This window comes from Callorhinus ursinus, unplaced genomic scaffold (assembly GCF_003265705.2).
Source record: "Callorhinus ursinus isolate GAN/ISIS: 27379988/994484 unplaced genomic scaffold, GSC_fseal_2.0 scaffold1, whole genome shotgun sequence".
Classification (NCBI taxonomy): Eukaryota; Metazoa; Chordata; class Mammalia; order Carnivora; family Otariidae; genus Callorhinus; species Callorhinus ursinus.
In genome coordinates, this window is record NW_027397063.1 from 49332900 (window position 1) to 49358195 (window position 25296).

General features: G+C 37.9%; 2 protein-coding genes across 15 annotated transcripts in view; one reads left to right on the top strand and one right to left on the bottom strand.

Annotated features, from left to right (window-relative positions):
- The window catches only part of SLC9C1 (solute carrier family 9 member C1), an 88804-nt gene extending 70188 nt beyond the window's left edge, over positions 1-18616 (bottom strand). For 3 of the 13 annotated variants that reach the window (XM_073893235.1, XM_073893230.1, XM_073893214.1), the window contains exons 1-6: positions 18393-18616; positions 12558-12658; positions 9798-9926; positions 5963-6128; positions 2923-3051; positions 1059-1220 (exon numbers count right to left, since the gene is read on the bottom strand). In XM_073893235.1, coding sequence (XP_073749336.1) covers positions 1059-1220; positions 2923-3051; positions 5963-6128; positions 9798-9926; positions 12558-12658; positions 18393-18546 — 841 coding nt within the window. In that variant the 5' untranslated portion in view covers positions 18547-18616. Of the gene's footprint in view, positions 1-1058; positions 1221-2922; positions 3052-5962; positions 6129-9797; positions 9927-12557; positions 12659-13791; positions 14049-17974; positions 18070-18392 lie in introns of all 13 variants that reach the window. The other 10 variants (XM_073893236.1, XM_025874048.2, XM_073893266.1 and 7 more) reach the window with 8 other exon arrangements.
- LOC141372864 (OX-2 membrane glycoprotein-like) overlaps positions 18540-25296 on the top strand; it is a 39060-nt gene continuing 32303 nt past the window's right edge. The window contains exons 1-2 of one of the 2 annotated variants that reach the window (XM_073893333.1): positions 18541-18642; positions 23803-23862. In XM_073893333.1, coding sequence (XP_073749434.1) covers positions 18585-18642; positions 23803-23862 — 118 coding nt within the window. In that variant the 5' untranslated portion in view covers positions 18541-18584. Of the gene's footprint in view, positions 18643-23802; positions 23863-25296 lie in introns of both variants that reach the window. The other variant, XM_073893341.1, reaches the window with a different exon arrangement.

Here is a 25296-nt window from a genome sequence, read left to right on the forward strand (position 1 = left end):
TTCTTTCTTTCTTTCTTTCTTTCTTTCTTTCTTTCTTTCTTTCTTTCCTTCCTTCCTTCCTTCCTTCCTTCCTTCCTTCCTTCCTTCCTTCCTTCCTTCCTTTCTTTCTTTCTTTCTTTCTTTCTTTCTTTCTTTCTTTCTTTCTTTCTTTCTTTCTTTTTATTGCCTTAGCTAAAGCTTCCAGAGAAATCATGGATATGAGAAAAGGCAACATTGGCTTGCTCCTAAATGGAAATGGAAGGGCATAGTATAAGTTTGTAACTAGGTAACTAGGTATCATTTACTGCACATGCTAACTCCCAGTCATTTACAGGGCTGTCTTGAATGACATTCTGGGGCTGCACCAGAGAACAATAATATGGTGAATTATTAATATCCGCCATTCTTCTGTGAGGAAGAAGTGGTGGCAAATGGATTAACATTGATAGATTTTCTAATATTTAGTCTTAATCTGTAACTTCTATTTTGATTTCCTTTTTAAGCTAAAATTTATCAAGAAAAGTATATTTAGTTTCAGGCTATTAGAATGATTATTTTTAAAGGCCCTCCTTTTGTAATTAGTAAGTTGTGAATGCATTGTGATTGAACAATGTTTCAGATTTTATTAAAATGCTCTTCAAGTCTAGTTCATTTCTGTAAATGGTCTACAGGTATGTGTAAAGGATATGCATTCTGCTTGGGGAGATAAAACTTTATATCCTGTAAACCAAGCATTTAAGTTTTTATTTATATCTTTTTATAGCCATCATTTTTTGTCTGACTAGTTATGAAATTATCTGGGAAAGGCATGCTAAAGTATCTCATTATAATTATGATTTTGTCAAATTCTTTTGGCTTTTATAATGGTATTTGCTTTATATATCTTGAGACATTGATTTCTGTTGTATAATATTTTCATCTCTTTGATAGGTTATTTTAACAAAAATATTCCTCCTAGACAAGTTGAATTTTGTTTTCTTTTGTTTTTTTGTTTACAAACTTTGCCTGGTATGCATTTTCCTAAATCTCTGTTTTGCATTTTTCTGTCACTTAGTTTTAGGCATAAGCCCCAGACTTACAAATAAAAAAGATGAGGTACAGAATTGAAAAGCTGAGGCTTATGTGATTGACATCATCTCCAAAAACAGTAGACATCCACAGTTGAATCAGTTTTGAACTTAGAATTCCAAACAAGAAACTGGCTAGAAAATAAGACCAAATTTCAAGCAGGATGTCAAAGGCTGCAAGAAAGGGGAGTAAACAGAAAATAGTTAATAGAACTTACTTGATCTTAATTTTAAGTGATACTCTGGGTCAACTTTTCTTTTTGTCCTTATCTTTAAAAATAGCTCATCGCCATTGGTATGTATGGTATTTTCTTATTCCTAAATTGAAAGCTTCCATTCAAATGCTGAAAGCCATATAGAAGTTTGCAAAATTCAGTCAGTTTAGTTTAAGAGCTTTTTTCAGTGCCCATTAAGAAATACACATCTATTCAGTGCCATACAATTCAATAAATTTTGGAGATGCAGTTGAGTAAGAAGTAGAAAGTCCCCAAACTCTTGGAACTTACATTTTGTATCCATCAAGGTACATACAGGAAATACAGAAAAAGGAATGCCTCTGGGTCCCAGTGGAGTGAATTTCTTGCATTGTTTTGGCTTACCAAACTAACTGATTGGTTTCTCTAGGTCACACCTGCTCTAGGCATGGAGTTAAGCCATAGTGGTAATCTGGGGAGTCTAGCACCTTTTGCAGCTGAAACAGAGCAGAGGTAGACTCTGATTTCAGAAGGAGGTAGGGAACTGGAGTTAGAAGACCCATTGGAAAGCTGCTTTCTTTTTAAGAAAAAAAAATTTCTAATCAGTGAAATATTTACTGAATGCAATTATTAGGCCAAGAAAAAGCAAATCCATTATTTCTTACAATGTTTTTAAACTCCTAACATGCAAGTTGGAAAGGACAGACCTGTGAGTGCAGTAAGTCCTCTTAGTTTTCCCCTTTATGAAATATGTGCTAACTTCAAAGATGGAGCAACATTATTTAAATAATTACATGAGTTTTAAAAATAATTATTATGAAAATTATTGAGTCACTATTATGTCAGTTGATGTAAATGAAATATCAGTAAACCTTATTAAGCATCTTTTTTTCTTAAAGGAAATTTTTCTTTCAAATCTATTAAAAATTCAGAGAACGCCCTCGTGGCTGAGGAAATAAGTTCACAGTTCTCTTCATCCTTCAGCAGAGTTTTTATTATTGTAGTTGTTATGATTATTATTTACATAGAATGATTATTTATGGTTTTTACTCCTCTGAAACTTAAACACAAAATTCTTTTCCATTAATTTTATCAAAATTTTGAAGGAACCTCTGTGAAAGCAAGGACTATTATGTTCATGGTTGAAGCATGAGGCTTAGAATAGGAACTATCACATATGAGTACATATCAATAAATAATTGTTGTATTAATTAATGAATGAATTTCCATATCGGTACCCACCCCACCCTTTTTTTTTTTTGCTTCCCAGTGAGTATCAAGAAAGTTCTCTTGATTAGATTGTAGATATCAACTCTGATAAGGTTCCCTGAAATTATGTGGGCAATCTTTACTAACTTAAATGGAGCCTAGTAGAATACTGGACCAGGTTGGAGGCTGGGCATGGATCTGTCCAGTCAGCATGCATGACTATAGCTCTTTGTATTTTTTGGTTTTCTGAGACAGTGGTCCTTGAGTTTTTAAGAGGCTTCTGAATATAGACATCTCTTTGTTGCTCATCTTCATCATCTTCAGGAAGGCCCTATTGCAGGAAGTTTTATGATGAAAGCTCTCTGAGTGACACAATATCATAAGTATAACTTATGATAAAATATAAAATCCATTTCAGTATTTAGAAAATATAGAATTCTGGTTTTAAAAAATTTAGAAAAATAAGTCCTCACCTAAAGAATGGTTCACCTTCTTTTGCAGGCTGACATTAATATCCTCAATACCAATGAATACAATCAAAGACATTATAGAGGTCATCAGACTTTCTCCATTAATTAAATTGATGAGGCTTCTAGAAAGACCTATGGAAGAGAAAATATTTTGTTTAAGGTGGGAAAATCACTATTAAAGAGTAAAATTTTATTATCAAGTAGGAGTATATTCTTAGCTATAGATTTATATCATATACTTTGCCCATGTACTTAAATAAACTTTAGTCATGTTTGAAAACTCCCTTCAAAGAAATTTAATTATATATCAACTGTAAGTTAAGTCTAGACTTCCACAATTAGGAACTAAATTAATTGGGGTTGACCATGGTTTATGTAAGAAGGATGATCAGCTAGAGCTGTCATTCCTTGTTTTAAAGCCCAGATGAAAACATGAAATTCACTATTTTTTAAAATTTGGTGAGTTAGCCAATATCATGTATTTAAAGCAAGACAAAAAAACAGTGATGGAGGGATAAAGGAAATTCATAAGCCAAGCTTTATAACATGGTACCTAAGCAAAATATTACGGCAATTGTCAAGATAATCTCCCTATGAATAGAAATTGTCTGACTTTCCCATACATTCCTTTCAAAGATTTTAGAAATCAAGCTCTATGAAATGGAGAGCACCTGGATATTATGTACTCCCATCCTAATTTCCCTCCATTTATGATGATAGTTTAGATATCTATCAATTATCATTTTTCTCTATTAAATATACTTGTAGTGGCAAAAGTATAGCTTTGAGCATTGTAATAATTTTCTCGATGGCCATAGGAAGGAAATGTTATTACATCACCCAACCACTTTATGATCACAACCTAACACAGTAAGTATGCTGTTGTAAGAGAAGAGAAGTCAAGGCATTCTATTCCTGTGGAAGCTCAAGTGCCTTGATGGTCCAATTCTTCACCTCTTTATGCATCCATGCCCTTTGCTGTAAAACTGCAGTTTTCTCTCGCCTAAGAGATCCAGCCTGTTTTGTCATGAGACAATGCAAGCAGAGGCTTAAGAAAGATTTTTGCTTCCTATCTCTTGCATCTCTGCCACCATCGTGATAGTGTTCCCTGGCTGCACTACTGGAAGATTGTGAGAAATATGTGGAAGAAAAATGGATCGTCTCAGTTGAGACCATCCTAGATCACTTAGCCCCCAGATGACCCTCTCACTTACTGTAGATTCATTAGTGAGCCCAGCCAAGATCAGCAGAGCTCAGCCATACCATCATAACTGCCAGACTCATGAGAAATAATAACTGCTGTTTTTAAGCCACTGTGTTTTTCTTACTCAGTTGTTGGAACTCAGAGTTGTTCCTTACTGAGAAAAACCTAACTGGTCCTGTTGTATAACTATTCCAATTTGGAAAATGAACTATAACAAAATGTAAATATTTGAAAATAAACAACCAACATGGGGGTATACGAGGAGTCAACAGACCATCAAAAGCTCAAGACAATGTGAATATACTCATGTACTCATAAGCCTGGGCAGACTTTATATGTGTGTGAAAGTAAAATAAAACAAATATAAAAATCTTGCTTTGAAAACTCAAGCAAAAATGTTACCAAGAGAAAAATACTTTAATTTTCATTTTTATTTTTTAAATATGCAAAATGAGGAGGAAAACAAAATTCCAAAAGTCATGGCAAAATGACTAAAATGTATGAGCATAACTTTGCAAGTTAACACAAAGAAATTATTTATCTTTTTTTAAAAGATTTATTTATTTATTTGAGAGAGAGAGTGAGAGAGAGAGAGCACGTGCATGTGGGGGCAGGGAAAGGGGCAGAAGAAGAGAGAGAGAGAAACTCAAGCTGACTCTATCCTGAGCATGGAGCCAGATGCGGGGCTCAATCTCACAACCCTGAGACCAGGACCGGAGTGAAAACCAAGAGTTGGGTGCTTAACCGACTGCACTACCGAGGCACCCCCACAAAGAAATTATTTAAATTTAACAATGACAGGCCAGGAAACCAGTGGAATACTAACTAGATTACAAGATTATAAAGTTAAGAACATAATGCTCTCAGGTAGCATAGAACTTTGCCAAATCTTTTGAGTAGAAAAGGAGCTGGCACTGACAGAGTCCCCATAGAGGCAGGGTTGGGTGACAGATGTTGGCACTTCCTTCTTCTAAAGTCTTACTGCACAATCTTAATCTCTTTGTTTTGAAGAGTTGGCTTTCCTTTATTCATAGAGGTACACTGATGAGTCTCCTCTATTCTATTTCTACTTGCCTCAAGTAACTTTTTCCCCTGTAACTGGCTATGAAATGGAAAGTGTGTGTGTGTGTGTGTGTGTGTGTGTGTGTTTGGGTGTGCACATGCACACATGCCATAGTAAAATTCTATTTCAGAACAAATGTTGTAACTCTTGTTACTAAAAAGCGATTGGAGGAAAACAAATTAGTTATCGTTTTTCTTGAATGAGGCTCTTAGATTTGTGTGTTTGTGGAGGGGGAGGGTTGTGTTGACTTGGTATTTTATTTTTAAATATAGACTTATTTCTCCTAAAACACTGTATGATTAGTGATTTTATTGTTTTTGACTTTTCAAGTTTTTGGTCCTATTGGTGATGATGACTCCAAAGGCAATTTTTTTAAATTTTTTATTTTATTTTATTTTTTACAAATGGCATTATCCTAGTGACAGTATTGTCAAAGGAAAAGGGGTATTGGGCAATAGAAATGTCACCACAATGTATTTGCAAATTGTTCGCTCCTGGAACTGTTGGCTCAAAGTAGAAGCATGTATAAAGTCAAGGATTATACATAATCCCATTTTATTTCACAATTGGATGAAATATATATATATGTTAAGTAAGCCCATTACTGGCATTTCATTTTGTTCTAAGCGTCACTATCGCGAATCTCATGCTCAATCCCCAATGTCCCAGAACCCTATTTCACATAGTGAAAATCTACAGTGAACAAGAGATCTTAAAACTAGATATATTAAGTACAGAACATGATATTTTAAATACAGAAAAAGAAAAAAATATACCAAGGTCTCTTATGGCAGCCGCCGTCAGCATGGGATCCGAACTCACAAGGATAGTTGAAAATAATAACCATGGAGTGGTTTTCAAAAGTAATTTATTCACAGATGCCAGATACCAAAGAATTAATATATAATTCATCAAAAAGCCAGGAATTGTAATTAAAAGTACCTGCCAAGAAATTTTACGGATAGAAAAATCAGATTGCTTTTGTATCCTATTTTAAAAAGCAGATTGTCAGAATTATTGGATATACAGAATCACACTAATTCCATCAAAGGGAAATTTTAGGTTATCTTATTTAACAAATATGTGCCTGCAACTCTGGAAATAAGAGGCAAACATTGCAACGAGATTCTTAGGACCTAGGACATACCAGTTGTAGGAAATACCATATTGTAATTAAAAGGGAACTTTTAATTTTCTTGATAAGGCTGTTGAATATAGATATGTATGTGTAAAGGTATATGCAAACACACCATATGTACACACGCGTATATATACACATTTAACTATGCACTGGACTGAAACATAGGCTATCAACATAGAATGAAAGAACACAAGTTTGAAAGAAGTCACCAAAGAGGAAAAGAAGGAGAAAATAAGATAATACAAAGAATGTAAAGAAATGGCAGAGAACTCCAGAAAAGATGGGAAAAAAATTTCTGTTATTCTAGACCTGGAACCTGGCCTTCTGCTTCCTCTTATTATGCCAGTGGCAGCTATGTAGCAAGATTTCATTCCCAAATGGACTTAGAAAATGTGATGTGCCCGAAGTTGCCTACTAGAATTCAGAAATGCATCCCCATGTTCATTGCAGCATTATTTACAATACAGTAATGTAAATTTACATTATTTACAATAGCTATATACAATAATAAGACATGGAAGCAACCTAAGTGTCCATCGATAGATGGAGATGATAAAGAATATGTATTATATAGAATAGAATATTATTCAACCATAAAAGAGAAGGAAATCTTGCCATTTGCGACAACATGGATGAAACTTGTAGGCATTATGCTACGTGAAATAAGTCAGATAGAAAAAGAGAAATGAGGTATGATCTCACTTATATGTGGACTCTTAAAAAAAGCTGAGCTCGTAGACACAGAGAATTGACTGGCGATTGCCAGAAGCTGGGGCGGGGTGCGGGAGTTTGGTGAAAGGGGTGAAACATTATTACATGTTTATTCACCATTAGCTAGGCCATGAGGCATTGCGATAGGATCTAGAGAGGTGAAGGGGGTCAAAGGGTACAAACTTCCAGTTCTAAATAAATCCTGGGGATGCAATGTCCAGCATGCTGACTATAGTTAATCATACTGTACTCTATATTTAAAAGTTGCTAAGAGAGTAGGTATTAAAAGTTATAGGAAAAAATTTGTAACTATGTGGTGATGGATGTTAATTAGACTTATTTTCGTGGTCATTTCAAAATATATATAAGTACTGAATCATTATGTTGTGTATACACCTGAAACTAATATAATGTTCTATGTCAAGTGTATCTCAATTAAAAAAAATAAAAGTGAAAATGAAAAATTATAAAAATTTCATAATGATGTTGACAAATGCTCTTACTACCAATATTAAATAAAAACAGCAATATATATGTATACACACATATAGGAGTCTTGTGACTAAATCTTATCATACATCCTTTATATCTTTAGAATTTCCGTAAGTAATATTAAAGACATGCATCATTTTAGGGTTTTCCCCAGAGATTGCCAAACTGTCCTCCAGAAAGGTTTGCCAACAAACACAGCCACCAACGGCGTACCAATCAATCCCATTTAAGACAATTCTCCAGAGAAGTAAAATCAAATGACACCCCCAGGGTCCTGTCTCGGTTTTTGCTACATCAGGAAAGTCATGCATTTTCTAACGAAAAGACACAAGCTCTCAATCCTTCATTTATTACATGTTTATTTACCACCTGCTAGGCAATGAGGCATTGCCATAGGACCTAGAGAGGCAAAACCAAAGACAGTTAAAAAAAAAAAAAAAGAATTCAGAAGAACTAAAATATTAAAAGCTATCTTCCTTCTGACTATTTTGCTCTTCATTTGTACAGGGACAGTCATGCATGATGAATTGGGGAATAAACACTGGACTCTAATTCAGGAGGCTGGGGTGGTAGTGCTAAGTGATTTGGTTAAGTCACTTAATCATACATCTCTTGCTGAATCTTAGAAGTGACAGAACAATGATGGAGTGTTTATATGGCCCTGTTGAGCCCTGGAGCTCCTGAGAGGGAGTCTTTGGTGGATAAACCTTGGTGACAGAATTAGGACAGTGGGAAAAAATCAACGCCTCCTACATAATTTACCTCTAGGGTGGCTGGGTTCTCACTGCAAGGTTTTGATGGTCTGGAAAGTTGCATTACTAACTTCTGTTCAAAGGAAAAATTAAGATGAGGCTCTGAGACAAGAAGACTGAGGGTCAGGAGGCCCAAATCCTTGTTCTCCCACCAATAGTTGTCAATACCCTAATAAGTCACAAAGCATATTGGTTGTAAAAGTGGCTGCAGTAATTTTGTTCTCTGAATTCTACTGGAAAGTTATCTCCAGCACTGACTTGGTTAGTCATGTCATTCTTCGCTTTGGCTGAAAGAAGCAAGAGCAAACACGATGAAGGTACAGGCCTAAAAAGCATTGGCAAATTGGAGCTTGCCCTCTTCTGTTGATGTCTGAGACTCTGCAGCGGTCATGGGAAGAAGTCTGGAATAAACTTCTAGATCATGGTAGTGACACCCATTGCCTACAGCCAACGCTAACAGTAACAACCAACAGACACGTGCTTGGGGCCATCCAGCTCATCCCACCTCAGCTGACCCCACAGTTGTACAGAAATGCAGGAGACGGCTCAGCAGAGATCACCCAAACCAGCCCAAAGTACTTTTATATCTCTATTCTGTTCAATTTCTTTCCTTTTCTTTTTTTTTTTTTGTCACTTGTCTGAACTCCCATTTGCCTGGACTCAAAATAAAGTAAGTTATTTTAATAGTTTTGTTTCTAATGTAGTTTAGGTAATGACCTTATATTTACAAAGCTGTTTTAATTACTTTGAAAGAAATGTGTACCTTGCTTAAGATTTGGAGTATTTTTTCCTCGAGGTCTTTCCTTGATCGGGTTCAAATAGCACATGATGAGAAAAAAAATCATAATAGTTGGTGAATTAAAATTATAGCTGTTTCTGTGAGTATTCTCCGTTTTTGTTCATGTGCGTATGGGAAGTTTTAGGAGGTGGGTATTTGAAACACGGCTTTTATGCAAAATAAACAACTGGACCAAATCTATTTCATAATAGCTCTCTAATAGCATCTCAGAGTTAAAATTATAACTGGCATTAAGGTCTGCCAGTCAGATTTTCAGAATTACTTTTTTTCTCCATAAGTTTTTTTTTTTTTTTTCCTGAGCCTTCAATACACTGGACGATTGTTAAGATATGGCTTATTCACTAAAATATAAAGCTGGGGGCGCCTGGGTGGCTCAGTCGTTGTGTCTGCCTTCAGCTCGGGTCATGATCCCAGGGTCCTGGGATCGAGCCCCGCATTGGGCTCTCCGCTCAGCGGGAAGCCTGCTTCTCCCTCTCCCACTCCCCCTGCTTGTGCTCCTGCTCTTGCTATCTCTCTCTCTGTCAAATAAATAAATAAATAAGATCTTTAAAAAATAAAAAAATAAAATATAAGGCTAAGTTTTTTTCTCCTGCACCTTATACTTTTTCTTCATCTTCTTTGTTTTCTAATTTAAAGCAAAGTTTTAAAAAATCTGGACATAGATAACATATAGTAGTTCATGAGTGAGTGATATTATCACAAAGAGAACTTCTTACCTGCCAAAATAATTTCTGCAACATGTAAACATCCATGTCAAATGCAACATTAAAGATAATTATTGGTGTAAATAGATCAAAAAATACTTTTGGACTCATCCATTGTATGGCATCTGCATATATTTGGACCTAATAATATAAAAATATGTTATTTTCTCATTTATCCATCCTTCTATTAGCATCGATTGCATGCCAGATACTCCTATCTCTAGCGAAAGAGAAAAAGGTATATCATAATGTAATAGGTGTTCAAATCTTAACTCTATTGATTTTCATCATTTTCGTTCCTTTTTTTTTTAAGATTTATTTATTTATTTTGGTGGGGGAGAAGGAGAGAGAGTCTTAAGCAGACTCCCCGCTGAGCACAGAGCCTGTGTGGGGCTGGATCTCACCACCCTGAGATCATGACCTGAGCCGAAACCAAGAGTCGGATGCTTAACTGACTGCGCCACCTGGGAGCCCCAGATTTTCATAATTTTCCATCAGATTGTTACCAGTTACAGTGGAAAGTTAATGCGTATCTCCATGCCCATTTTATTTTTTAAACAACGGGTACAGAAAGTACATTGATATGGGTACAAGAGAATATGGAGAAGATTTTCAGGCATAAAAGAGGAAGACAGGTTTCAGGTAGATAGATTATCATGCACAACATGCACAAAGAAGTAAACAATCATATCAAGTTTCAGAAACTACAAATAATTAACCATGGCTTACACAGAAGATGGGTATGGAAGAATAGCAGGAATAAAAACTGGGAAGTTAATGCTGTGAATGAGATAACTAATTAATGGTGTTTATCACAAAATATTTAGTTGATATTTGTAAATCCTGTTATGGGCATCCACTCAACATTCTGTTCATTAAGGAAGCACTGGATTGCCTGCTGTGTTAGGTGGTATCTTTGCTTTGGGGGGATGAGTCTCCATGAGTCTCTTGTGTTTCTCTACATCTTATGAGTGGAGGCACTGACTGCTTTTCTTCCAGACTATCTTTCAAAAATATTTGTATGGCTAACAGCTTTGGAAGACAGAGCCAAGTGCCCCCCTTCAGAGCAAAGAGCTGGTGTACTATACCGTACAGTGTAACAAGGACAGTGTCTCCCTCTAGGGCAAGAGGCCAGGTGAGTTTACTGCCCATCACAAAATATTCAAGTTCTCTAAACTCAGGTTTCTTCTCCTGTAATGCAATCCATTGTGTATGCAGGTTTCACCAGGCCCTCTTTGCTTCTCCCTGTGGGTGTTGGGGCTCACGGAACAGGCACAAGAAGATGCTGATACTTCGGCTTCTGCTATTGCCTCGAACACTAAAGTCCTTTTCTTGGGCCTAGGAGTCCCACGTCTTTTGCCAAGACCATGAAACTGTGGCAGGCTAACTTATTACTTGCAAATAGAGTAAATCCTAGACCCTTCACAGTTCTTGACCTCTGTTCTCCTCTTTTAAAAGGTTATCGACAAATAGAAAAATTAAGTTTATAGATGTATTTAAAATTGTATACAAGTCAAAACTGTACGGTTACAAAACCTATTGATGACAAATGAAGTAATAATCTAGGTCTTATATGGATACATGTTTTTCATAATGTTCGTTAATACCACTGGTTTCATTTGTTTGGGAAAGCCAATCGTTTTCATACATGTTCTCATTCACATTCTGATTGACTAGAGCAGGTGTTGGCGAACTATGGTCCAAGGCCACATCTGACTCAATGCCTGTTTTTGTAAATAAAGTCTTATTAGAACACAGCCATGCCAGCTCACTTACATATTGCCTGTGGTCGCTTCTGAACGATAATGGCAGTTGAGTAATTGTGACAGGGCTCAATTGGCCTGTATAACCTAAAATATTTACTGTATGGCCTTTTATAGAAAAAATTTGCTGCCAACCCCAGGGCTAGAGAACTATTTAATGTGTCAACAATACATTCTACATCCCTTATAGTAAAGATAGTCTCTCTCCTCTACCTGACTCCAGTTGTTTTCAACTATTTATAACACTGTAGCTGCCTGGACTACATCTGTAGTTTGCCTTCCTCCTCACTTCCAACTCCAGGTAAGAGGTTCGACTTCTGTTTCTTGAGATCTTATAAGCCACACACACTTAAAGTCTAGCCTCTATTCTAATGGGAGCCCTGTAAAACATTCCTAACTGAGGCAGTAGATTGGTTCAATGTCAGAAATCTCTTGCTAGTAGAGTCCTGTACCAGCAGCTTAGGGTCTCTGGGCTTCTATATTATTAACCAAGTCCAGTCGATTAAGCATCTGCCTTCAGCTCAGGTCATGATCCCAGAGTCCTGGGATCGAGTCCCACATCAGGCTCCTTGCTCAGTGGGGAGCCTGCTTCTCCCCCTGCCTGCCGCTCCCCACTCCCCCTGCTTGTGCTCATTCTCTCTCTCTCTCTGACAAATGAATAAATAAAATCTTTAAAGAAAAAACAAACCAATTCTTGTCTAAGCTTTTGAATTCTGCTTAAACTCTCATTAGCTGCTCACACTCTCAGTAGGTGTATGTGAACTCGTTCTCTGAGTTGCCTACCTCCTTTCAGACAGAGGCTCTGTTTTGACTACATTTAGCTGGATCTCAGCTCTGTCACCCCTGGCTCCTTTTTTCACACATCTGATCTGATGTCATCCATATCACAAGCATCCATCGACTGGCAGAGCAGTGAACTGGCAAGTGTTTTTGCAAGTTTCCTTAAGCCATCTTTGTATTTGTATGAATTTGAGATATAGTACAAAATATTCATATTTACTATACACACCTGCTCAGATGTAAAACTTAATATTTCAAAACTGCATCCAATTAAAAATAATATCACAGGGAGAGGAATTGGAAAGTCTTTTAAGTGTAGATTCAAAAATCCTGCAAAAAAATACATCTTTACTGAAAGGCAGTGAAATATCACATTTATGGAACTTTAATTTGATATCCTTCTTAATACTGAGGACAATGAAATACTGTTCCACTTTTCACTTACTTAATTCCTGTAATTGAAACCCTCTCTCATACTTAAGCACAACGAATCAGTATAATTCTTAATCTGCTAGGTTCTGTATTTACCTCTTCTATGAAGTATCTCATTTCCTTAGAATCTTTAGTAAATATTGCTAGAAGTCATTGGCTCTTGGGTTATTACTAAATACTTATAGCATTTTTTTGTACATGCTATAAATCAGATATTAGTTTCTTTAATAATCTTGCAATAAAAGGTTAATAAATAACGAAACTTTAATGAAATCTCCCGGCTGATTCCCAAAATAACAATGAGGAACTAGGTATAAGAATTTGCCCAATGAGAAAAACTAGCTTCCCATTACTGCTTACCTACTACACATTAGAAAGCCTGTAATGAATTATTATCGAAGTACAATAAGCCATATCACAGCATTTCCTTCAGTTTAATGTTTTCTGCTTCTTTGTAATATAATTTCTAATCAAAGAATGCAAAAAAAGGGCTTTCTTTTGATTTCTACAGTATTCTTTTCTTCTCATAGGAGTTAGGCATAATTTATTATTTGAACAAAACCTATGGGACATCCTGCCAAATGGTTAAAAAGTAACTGGTCCACTCAGAAGACCCCACTCATTTTGAAAATTCTTTGTTCAAGTGAAGAAAGTGGTACACAAGTAGCTTTAATATATAAATGAAACTATAGTTTGTGATCATGCAGATGGCAATCAAAATCCCCCAACCCTTGATTTTTGGCTCATCTGCTTCAATTCTTCCCATCACTTAAATCTAACCATGACCTACCAAGTAAAAAGTGTGAATACTTTGAATCCAAAAGAGGATGAAGAATATGAATCAGTCTCTACATGTCTCTTTTCAGAGGCAGATTATCATTGGATTCATTTGGTTGATAATCTTAGGTTAGAAGTATGAACTTAGGAACAAAATTATAACTTTCTATTACTGCTACTTTCCTCAGTTCTGTGTGGTGACATTTACAAGATATAGCCATAGAATAAACTCAAATAAAGAGAGTTACACCTACCTCCAACTGTGCAGATCAAGGACAATATTAGAATGATTTCAGGGAGATCATCAGAAGTAGTCATAAACGTACTTCTGAAAAATTCCAGCCATGTGCTAGAAAGTTCTTTGGTAAGAAGAGTGAAATTGGACAGACTGGAATTCAGATCCATTCTGTTGTTTCTCACAGACCACCTGAATTCTCTTATGATTTAGCAAAACTCTCACAGGATCAAAGGATTGTAAAATTTGCCTTCTTTCTGGCCTTCTAGCACATTTCTTTAAAAAGAAAAAAAAAAGAAGGAAGAAGCTCATATTTCTCCTTAATTATTTCTAGTGATATCTTAGGGCCCACCAAATTTAGGGAAGCCTCTGCCTTCTATGATGCTTACAATTTAAATGAGATAGAAAAGGTACAACCCCAAGTGATGGAGGCTAGCCAGTGTCACCCTGTGTTCACTTACGATGCCAAGCACTACTCAGCTGTTATTCTCCCTGCACCTACCCAACTGTCTGAAGGGAGTTTTCATCTAACCAGTTCCTGGGACCACAAACTGGTGTAGGTTAATTAGTTCTGGGGATGGACAACTGAGGGGTTTGCCCTCAACTTAGCTGAGCCTCTGGAAGCATCTTCTGGCAACTATTCCAAAGTGGGAAATGGGATGGGGTCAGAACATTCTGATCTCGTTTGTTGCTCTCTCCAGACAGAAATTAATAGACCATGGTGCTCTTCCATCATAGCTTTCTTTTATCTCATTTGGGAGTGAGGAGCCAGGTTTTCTCTAACTTTTGTATATCTATATAGTGACCAAGAATGTAAGAAAAATGTTGAAACCAAAAGGACTTAAAATAGGGGAGTTGTTACATGTCCTATCTCATGTGTTCTGGGATGAGTCTTGGTTTGAAGAAATAGGTCATAGCTACAGTCTGCTAATCTCTTCTGCTTCCCACGCTAAGGAGAGTTTTATATCGGGGTCCTAAAATTCATGCAGGAAATTCTTCCAATTGAATCTCATAATAGTGACTTAGCATTTTCCAGCGTCCACTATTAGCATCTTCTCTGGCTGCCATGCTAAATCAGTTAGTCATTACCAAACTTCCTCTCACAATCCAGCAATGTCTAGTTAAATTTCAAATTTCAATGTCTTTTAAATTCAAATATTTTATTTTATTATATGCCCTTTCCTGAGTACAAAAATAATATTTTGAAAGAGAAAATTAAATGAATACATGTTTATCGAACACTTCTGAAATAAACATGTAAACAAACATTCCAAAAACAGGAAAAAAAGTCAACCACAGTCATGCCATCCCACGGCTCTTGTGTGTTTTATTTACAGGACGGGGCTTGTCCTTACATAATTATACTTTATGCTGCTTTCCACTTGATGTTCTATCACTAGCATCAAAGTGCCTTGTAAACACCATTTATAAAGGTTGTACTATATTAGCACCAATATAAAAGTGCTGACCGTGGTCAGACTGCCCGTAAGCAAAGGGCTGATGGGTTGCAGCTTGCAGGGTGAAAGACTCTGGGCAGCTTCCTTCACAGCTATTGGCCTCAGATTTCCATAGGTCCCTAGTCTGTGTCACTTATTCTCTCTGGGCTTATATTTATTTGGCATCACCTGTGGTGTCATAATGATACTGGTGCCTGGGTCCTATCCCCAGAAATTTCTATTTAAATCAGTCTGGCTTGCAGCCTGGGATCCACAAGCAATTTTAATGTGCAGTTAAAGTCAGCAACCACTGTGACTCACCCAATTCAAAGGCAAAATGGCTCCATTTTTAGTCTCAAATCCAGTTTCTTTTTATTATTCTTGAGTCAGGTTTTGTGAGAAAGAGTATCAATGCCCTTTAGGCAAAGACCACCAGAAACACATCTGGGGTTGAGAAGTTGGGTTCATCGTTTGTCGCAGTAAGGGAGAACATTCACCCTGGGGAACTGTGGGGTGTCTCAGTAACAGGATGTTGAAATTATTGTGGATCTGGGCTCTGGTGGGTGATTCTGGAGAAGGTCCAGAAGAGTTTACTCAAGGGTTTACTATAGATTGGTGCTGTCAGAAAGCAAGGATAATTCTGTGGCTGGGTATCTTAACACATCTTATCTACAGGGAGGGCAGCCGGGAACAAGGATAAAGCTGTCATGGGTGAAGAAGTAGCAATCAGGGCACCTGGGTGGCTCAGTTGGTTGAACGACTGCCTTCGGCTCAGGTCATGATCCTGGAGTCCCTGGATTGAGTCCCGCATCGGGCTCCCTGCTCAGCGGGGAGTCTGCTTCTCCCTCTGACCCTCTTCCCTCTCCTGCTCTCTATCTCTCATTCTCTCTCTCTCAAATAAATAAATAAAATCTTTAAAAAAAAAAGAAGTAGCAATCACTCATTTTAGCTAAGAGAGGGTATGTTTGGTATCTATGGGTTGCCTGGTGACTTCCTGTTTCACTTTTATGGTTTCGAGTGACCTCATCTGATGTTGACGTTCTATGAGATTGTGTCCAACAGGAGAATAATATGGACTACATAGGAGCAACAGCCAGCTGGTGATGACACGGAGTGACACCTAGCTTTGAACGTCACACCAGTTCCCTGATGGCAGGGGCTTTTTTTGTGCGTTTGTCTGGTTTTTGTTTTTCCTCAAAGGATTTCTAAATTCCTTCACTTTACTTTAACATGTCAAGAGCTGAAGGTAGACCCAGGGATGTTGATAGCCATATAGGGGATGGAGCAGAGCAAGCTTGGCCATCCCTCTAAGACAGAGATTCTTAACCTTGGTTCTGCATTGGAATCACTTAGAGTTTTTAAAAATATAGAGGTGGGGGTGGCTGGCTGGCTCAGTCAGTAGGGCATGGGACTCTTGGTCTCAGAGTTGTAAGTTTGAGCCCCGTGTTGGGTGTACAGATTACTTAAAAATAGAATCTTAAAAAAAAAAAATACAGATGTATGGGCAGCACCCCCAGAGGTTAATCTAATTGGTTTGAGGTCTAGCCTGGGTATTGGGAACTTTAAAAGCTTCGCAGTGATTCTAATGACCAGCCACTATTCAGAAGCCCTGCCCTAGGAGAGGTCCGTGCCTTTAGGGAACAACACTGTGACAGTTTGATGATATTTGCTTTTACTTAAACATCTAACTATTTAGGAAAATAATGTCAGTGTCATTAACTTGTCATTAACATATTAATTTGCCCACTGTTACTCCAAAAGGAAACATCCTGAAGCAAACAGGCTTAACCAAAAAAGGAAAAGTATTTTCTGCAACATAGTTACACATTCTTACATGCTTGCATAATTTGATACAGTTAAGGAGTTTATTTTCCAAACTAAAAATAGGGAGACACGTTCCCATCAGCATCTTTCTCCTTTCTAAAATAGTTTATTTGAAAACTTTATTAAGTGTTTACATATTTAATTTTAATCAATTCCTTTCAGAAAAGAATAAAATTACTCCGAGTCTTAATTATCCTTGAAATTCAGGGATGATATCATCATATCCTGATATGATATCAGGATGATATCATCATCATCATCATCAGGGATGATCATCATACAGATGATCAAGTTCAACAGAATTTCACTCTCTGGCTGTAAATATGTGGCAAATACTCAGTCTGGCTTTTCCAACCTCTTCTCCAAATTCTCCTAGCAAACCTCTCACCCTAAGAAATGATCTCATCTCAGTAAAATGCTAATACTACCCATACTAGGTATGGGTAAAGAAATAGCAGTGAGACTAAACAGATTTTCAATGTAATTAAAACTCTTCTTAAACTTAAGCTGACTTTTGACAACTTTGGAGAAGTTTATGAGTCCATGTCTCATTAAGGGAAAAATATTCGTTTGTCTTGAAATTACCATATAGGTCTCCTACATTAATTTTTCAATAAATTCAATAATGCCTCCATCCCCACTATGCATGGAGTAGATGAATGACTGCTCTCTCAAAAAGGGCATACAGCCTTGTCCTCAACAGTCTGTCAACCTTAAGAAATTCTCTGTGTCACGGAAAAGTGGAAGTAAGACTAATTCCCTGTCCCTGAAAATGGGAGGACTTTTTTCCTTCTAATCACACTTTTCAGGAATTAGCTGACAAAAGCATCCTGAGGAGGGCACGGTGGCATCCCAGTAATCATCACGAGCTGCAAACTCTGGCCTAATGGTTTATGACAGATCCACCAGCAGGGTGCTGCCACACCACACAGCAGCCCTTACTCACGGACTCTGACTGACGTGGGCGGTCTGTCGCCCTCCTAATGCCTCTTCACTCCCAAGGAGCCCTTCCTCCCTCTTGGCTCAGCTCCGTGCACCTGAGGAGATTGACCAGGGCATCAGTGTGCTCCCCTCTCTGTGCCTCAGCAAGGCCAAGGGAACAAACCCACGCCAGGTAAATAGTTCAGAGTCATGGAGGAGGGGCAGGGGCTAAGGGGCAGAAAGTCCAACTGAAAGGCTCGTTTGCCTTGAGTAGGCTGCCACAGGAAAGGTGGAAACTCCAGGAGGGAATGGCTGGCAGAATGGGTAGCTGGAATACTGTGGGAGCATTTGCTCTGCTCCGAGGGAAGGCTGACCGAGCAGGGAAAGTCCCAGAGGGGAGGGGGTAACTTCCTGAAGGGGAAACTGTGGGAGGGCTCACCGTCCAGAGCTTCAGGAGGAGTGTCCCGGAGTAGCGAGAAGAGGAGGCTAGCTATTCTGGCCACCCCAGAACAGCAACAATCAACCGCCACCTCACCAGCAGTTACTTGCTCCAAGCCCCGCCCCTGGTCTGCACCCATTGGCTTCAGGTTCATAACTCCTGACTTGATTGGCTGATGATATACACCGGAAGATGCTGCTCAGCACCATTGCCCCTTTACTACCAAAGACCTTGGAAGTCTTAAGGCCAGGTTTGTTTAAAAAATATATTAAAAATACATAAATAAGGGTGAAAAGGAACCCCAAGGATTTTATTGCTATGTTAATTTAAAGTTTTGGACCAGTGGATTTCTGGCAAAGAGCTGATGGACACTGTTTTCCTAGAATTCTAGAAGTGGGTGTCCTGGGTAAGACAGGGGGTAGAGATTTTGAAATATGAGGAGGTAGGTTGCTGGATTAGGAAAAAAAGAGAGAGAATGGCTATTTGGGACATGTAGGAGAATGAACAGGCTAGGTGGACTTTCACTTCTGGAATATTTATGTGGAGGAATTTTTAGGAATAATGATATACTCATTTCTTTTTCCTAAACATACTATGTAAAGGATATTTTAATTGAAATTACTTAGTGATATTACGGTAAAGCCAATTTCCGTATTTCCACTCTCATCATAAAATATTTTAGGAGACATTTTGTAATGATTTTGAAATCTAGATACTTACTTGGTGTATGTGATATCTCTCTTTATAATTTTACTCACCCAAAGCCTTTGTGAAGTTATTTCAATGCCTACAAAAAGGTTTGTGCAGAGAAGAGAGTTCATAGGGTGGGGAAGTGAAAGGCGAATCCACCCAGGACAGAAATAAATGCTGGAGAATGGCTGATTAAATTATCCACCTGGTCCGCAGAGAACCTTTCAGACTTCATATTGGTCTTGCAGTGGCCATTAAGCAAGAGACTTTGCTGAAGGAAATTATTTTCACCAAGTTAGCCATGTACCCACTTGGGAGATGGTCAGTCAAGGAAACTAAGAAAGGCTTTCAAAAGTGATAAAGTGCACATAATGTTTTAAAGACATTAAAATCGAGATTGCTTCTGAGAGACATGCAAGTTATCTTCTATTAGAGCTAGAATTAGATTAGCAGATGAAGTAATCACTGTATCTATTCTCTCATGAGAAAGATATAAACATTTACTTTACAGATTTTTTTAATATTTATTTTCCTTTCTTTCTGTTTCATCTCTTTCTCCAGGCCCACTTAATTCTACCCCAATAACTACAAGGAAGAGGAACTGTATTTCCCACCTTAATTTTCTCTAATTTACTTGGGTGGAATTCAGTGGAAAATAAATAATTAGTCATGATTTGTTTCTATACTACCTACTGTGAGTGATTTCCTCTCATCTCTTATTTGCCTTTTTAAATTTTAATTATGCTCTTTAAAAATCTCACCATCATTAAATTTATTTTTTATATACAAACCTACTGATGCTTTTTGTCTATGATTCCTTCTTTCATTTATGAGCGAAGTCCACCTTTTATAGCTAAGAAGTTTAATACTATTGTATGGACCAAAGGCAGGCCACCCCCAAATGGGCCACTTTGGCATGAAGATTATTTTGGGTAAAAAAGCAGTCAAGGGGCACCTGGGTGGCTCAGTCGGTTAAGTGTCTGCCTTTGGCTCAGGTCATCGAGCCCTGTGTCCCAGGGCTCCCTGCTCAGCGGGGAGTCTCCATCTCCCTCTTGCTCTGCCCCTCCCCCTGCTCTTGCTCTCCCTTTTTTCTCTCTCTCTTGCTCTCTCTCAAATAAATAAATAAAATCTTAAAAAAGAAAGCAATCAAAACTCAGCTGATTCAGGAAAAGCTCTTTACCACTCCTTCAACTGCTTATAAAAATTTAGAGGACCTCCAGGAAAAGAGTAATCACCGTAATAGGAACTAGGCGTGGCAGACAGGGAGGAACCTAGCAAGGCCCGTTTGATCAAAGTCCTCTATGTCCCATTTTTTCTAAATGGCCCAGCAAATATTTGTTCGTTAAACATTTATTCTGTTTCATCTTCCCTGGAATTGCTTTCCTTCCCTTTGAAGTCCCACACCCCCAGCCCCTTCTCTTTAGTTCAGGATGACCTTTATACCTCATTTTGTCTGACTGTCTTTGGAATATTCATGTATGCATGGATTCCCTGTCCCTATGAAATTCAGCTGGATTTTCTCTGTTAATCTGTCTCATGTCAATTTGATTCTTGGTCTGGCTAGAAGGACCTTGAAGGGCAGAGAGAATTCTTCCTCGATAATATTAAAACCTATTTACTTCTAATTACTGATGAATTTTTTAAAAAACATTTTTAACTCAAGTCCCTTCCGAATTATTTCCGTTCATAGTAAATGCCGCAAGAGTGGTATAGCTGGTGTGCTATAATCACTCAGTAGAAGCAAGGTCATGTTCACTTTTGACTGAGATGGTCAATGAAGTTTCTCCAGAGGAAACAGGACTTGAGCCTTAATAAGACAGGCAGGAACTGGTTGAATGGATGAGTTTAGTGACAGTCACAAGCAAAATAAAAATCACCTTATCTGTGTTATTTCTACACACATGGGAGCCTTCAAGAATACAGAAATAAAGGATGAAGACAGTTATCAATAGTGTAGTATGTGATGTGGGGCCACCAGTGAACCGTGAAGAAAGAATTCTTGAGACTTTTTGTGCAAAAAAGGTGCTTTTATTATAGCTGGGGGGTAGGACCCATGGGCTGAGAGAGCTGCACTCGATTGCGAAGAGTGACTGGTTATATACTTTTTGCTTAGTGGGGGTTAGGCATAGCACAAGTCTCTAAGGAATTTGTGCATGTTAAAAGCAAGGTCTCCAAGACCTTGGAGGCTAGCTATTGTTAAGATAAGGTTGCTTTTATTGTTGTCTAGCAAAACATTAGTTATGAGATGCTTCAAGTGTACATCAGTGGGCTAGATGTTTGAAAGGTGATTGCTAATATAGATCTTGGGGAGGGAGCCTGTTTATGGTTATCAGAGGGAAGTAGCACTAACGAGCAAAACTGTAGTGGTAAAATATTAAAAGAAGTCTTTGAGGGAAAACATTAAAAGAAGTCTTTGAGGGAGCTGTAGGACTGTTGTAATCTGTATGCCTTAGGAATTCTGCCTGGAGGCCTAGAGCCAAGCGGAGACCAGCCTCTGTTCTTTGTCTCCCTTCAGTGTGTATAATAGAAGCAGTTATGTTGGTCATTGTTGGAGTAGGTCATTGAGAGAATGTGGCCACTCGTTGACCCTTAACCTAGACCCAGACTCCTCCCTCCCTCCGATGTCCTTGGAATATATATTCTGCCCACTGTTCCCAAAGGCGGACCCATTTTCAAGAACGGAGCCTTAAGGGAGCAATGTGTGTTAACACTATCTGAACAGTATGTGGGACAGAACCTAGGTAAGCCTTCTATATACACTTTTAGGACTCTGGCAGGTGGGTGTGGAGATCTAGATATCTTGCCATTGCCTAAAACAAGCCTGTTTCCTCAATCTCTTCTTGCTCTTCAAACACGGTCCAGTTTCAGAGTTCACTTGGGAAGCTCCCAAATTTGCAAAGCAACAATTATTCATGCAAAGAAATAGTGAACTTTTTCTGAGAATTAGAGATTGGCATAGATGAGGAAATGTCTTAGCAGATTTTGATAGATAAACTAAGCTTACATATACATGGAGTTTTATGAAATACAGTGGTATGTTTGGGATAGCCTCCGTTGTTTACTGTAGTGAGCACTGGAGCAATTATCATGGGTCTTGAATGACAGGTAGAAGACTGTCTTCTTCTTTAGGAAGTTAAATGGTAAATAGTAAATACAATGGAAATTAAGGTAGAAAGATCAGGGAGCTGAGGAAGGTGTGGTTTAAAAAAAAAGATCTCAAAAGATCAATGATCTGGATTCCAAGGATGTCCAGTGTATGGCCATTAGAATGTATTATAAAGGGCGCCTGGGTGGCTCAGTTGGTTAAGCGACTGCCTTCAGCTCAGGTCATGATCCTGGAGTCCCAGGATCGAGTCCCGCATCGGGCTCCCTGCTCAGCAGGGAGTCTGCTTCTCCCTCTGACCCTCTTCCCTCTCGTGCTCTCTCTCTCTCTCTATCTCATTCTCTCTCTCAAATAAATAAATAAAATCTTTAAAAAAAAAAAAAGAATGTATTATAAAGTGAAATGGAAGAAAATCTTTAAAAAATTTTTTTGTTCAGTTTTAGCAGAAACACATACACACATGTACACACACGTATTAGGTTTCCAACTCAATTGATTTTCATGTATGTATCAAACTGTGAAAATACAGCCCATAGAAAAATACAGAGTATTTTCAACAACTCAGAATATTTCCTGTACCTCTTTCCAGTCAGTATCCCTTTCCTAGAATTACCTTTATTTGGGTTTCTACTACCCTTGAATATTTTGCCTATTCTTAACATTTCTTATAAATGGTACCAAATAATATGTATTCTTTTGTCCCTGACTTCTTCCACTCATTATTATTTTGTGAGATTAATCCATGACATAGTTTTCTTCTTTCTTTTTTTTATTGCTGTGTAGCATCTAATTTTAGGAAGATTACTATAATTTACTTATCCTTTCTGGAGTTGATACCATTTGAATTGTTTTCAGTTTTGGCTACCACAAATAAGGCTTCTGTTACATTTTTGTATATTTCTTTTATTTTTTAAAGATTTTATTTATTTTATTTTGACAGAGAGAGAAAGAGCACAAGCAGGGGAAGCGGCAGGCAGAGGGAGAAGCAGACTCCCCACTGAACAGAGACCCCCCACGTCTGGGCTTGATCCCAGGACCCTGAGCTGAAGGCAGACGCTTAACTGACTGAGACCCCTGGTCACCCCTTTTTTGTATATTTCTTTTGATGGGCATATTAATTCATTTCTCTTGGGTGTATATATCTAGAAGTTAATCAGTGGGCCAAACGGCATGCAAGATACAACTGTAGCAGATACTGCCAAAATGATTATGCCAACTGGCACCAATCTTGCCAATACTTGGCATTGACAATCTTTTAAAAAGTGGATGGATGTTTGGTATTACTGTATTTGTAAATTTAATTTTCATCTAACTATGCATGTTGAGCACTTATCTTTTCATGTGTATATTGACCACTTGAATTGTATGAAGTGCCTATTTGAGTGTGTTGCCTGTTGTTAAAAATTGAATTATGTGAGACTTCCATTTCTGGAAGATGGAGTCTCTGTACTTTTTCCTATCCCTTGCAGTAAGTACAGCTAAAGGCCCTGGACATTATATATAAAACAAGCATGAGAAGACTCTTATTTAAAGATGAAGGGAAGGGAGGCCAGATAGGTACCTTGAGACCTGAATAACTGACTGAGATAAGTTCTTTGAGTTTTCTTTTTGCCTCAGGTTGCCTCAGTCAGTACCTCCAGACTGGGTACTGGAGAAGCTGGAAACCTGGAAATGCCAGTAAGTGCAGATTTTTAAAAGACTTCAAAAAAAGCCTGTTCTCTCTAGCCAATGACCAGGAGTGGGGCAGTCTAGCAAAACAGAAAATGTTTACCAATCACTGCTTTACTCCAGCCAAAATCCATGGGAAAACTTGAACCATCCCCTCCCTCACATACAAATACACACATCAGCAAGAGCTGAGTGGGAAGCCTACACTTGACCCATGCCAGACTTTACAAGGTGCCAGAACCCTGCCCCTACTCCCATACCTACCAAAGAGGGTGATGTCAGAAAAGGTCTAGTGGGAACTAGGTCTTTTATTCCCACCTTGCAGTGAAGATGCACCTGAGGCCCCTGTGATTCAGTGGAGACCATATTGGAGCTTGTACTTCCACTCCCACCTGAACAAGTTACCCTTGCTCTCCTCATTGGGGTGATGTCAGAGGAAGACACATAGAAAGTTTGGTCATTCACCATCATCCAGATATAAAAAGGTTATTATCTCTCAGGGTATAAGTGGAGGCCATGCAGGAGCAGTAAGAAGAGGGGTATCCCATTACTGCTTCTTAGCAACAGAGACACTTAGTTTCCCATAGCTCTGTGTCAATGAAGACTGAGTACAGAACTTTAGCTCCCATCCTGACCTGCCAGTAACAAGATAGTGCCCCTACTTTTGCTAGAGCAGTGTTAGAAAAGGACTGCTAAAACACAGGATTTAAATATGGTCCAGAATCTTATAATATCCACAATGTTCCGATGTCAATTAAAAATTATCCATTGTGCTCCAAGACTTAAAATGGATTCCAACTTAAAAAACAGACAATAAACAGATACCAAATCCAACATGACACATATTTTAGCATTACCGGAAAAGAATTTAACGTAACCATTATAAAAACACTCCAGTGACTAGTTAGAGCACAACTGAGGCTAATGAAAAAAAATAGAAACTCTGGGCAAAGAAATAAAAAGTTACAGAAAAACAAGAAGGTGATATGAAGAAAAACCAAATGGAAATTTCAAAAATAAAAAATATAATAAATGAAAAAATTAAAAAGCAACAAATGGGCTCAATAGCAGAATGGAGAAGACAGGGGAAAGAACTTGAGGAGAGAACAATACAAATGACCAATTCTGAAAAACACAGAAAAATTGACTGAAAAAAAGATGAACATACCTTCAGGACCATGTGGTACTAAAACAAAAGATCTAACAGTTGGGTCTTCAGACTTCCAGAAGGAGAGGATATAAAGAGTGGCACAGGAAAAGTATTCAAAGAAATAATGATTGAAAGTTTCACAAATTTGGAAAAATACAGACCTACAGGGTCAAGAAGAGTTAACTCCAAACAAGATAAACCCAAATAAATTTATCTCAAGACAGAAGTTAAACTTCAGAAAACTGAAGATGAAGAAAAAAATCTTGAAAGCAATTATAGAGAAGGTGATATAT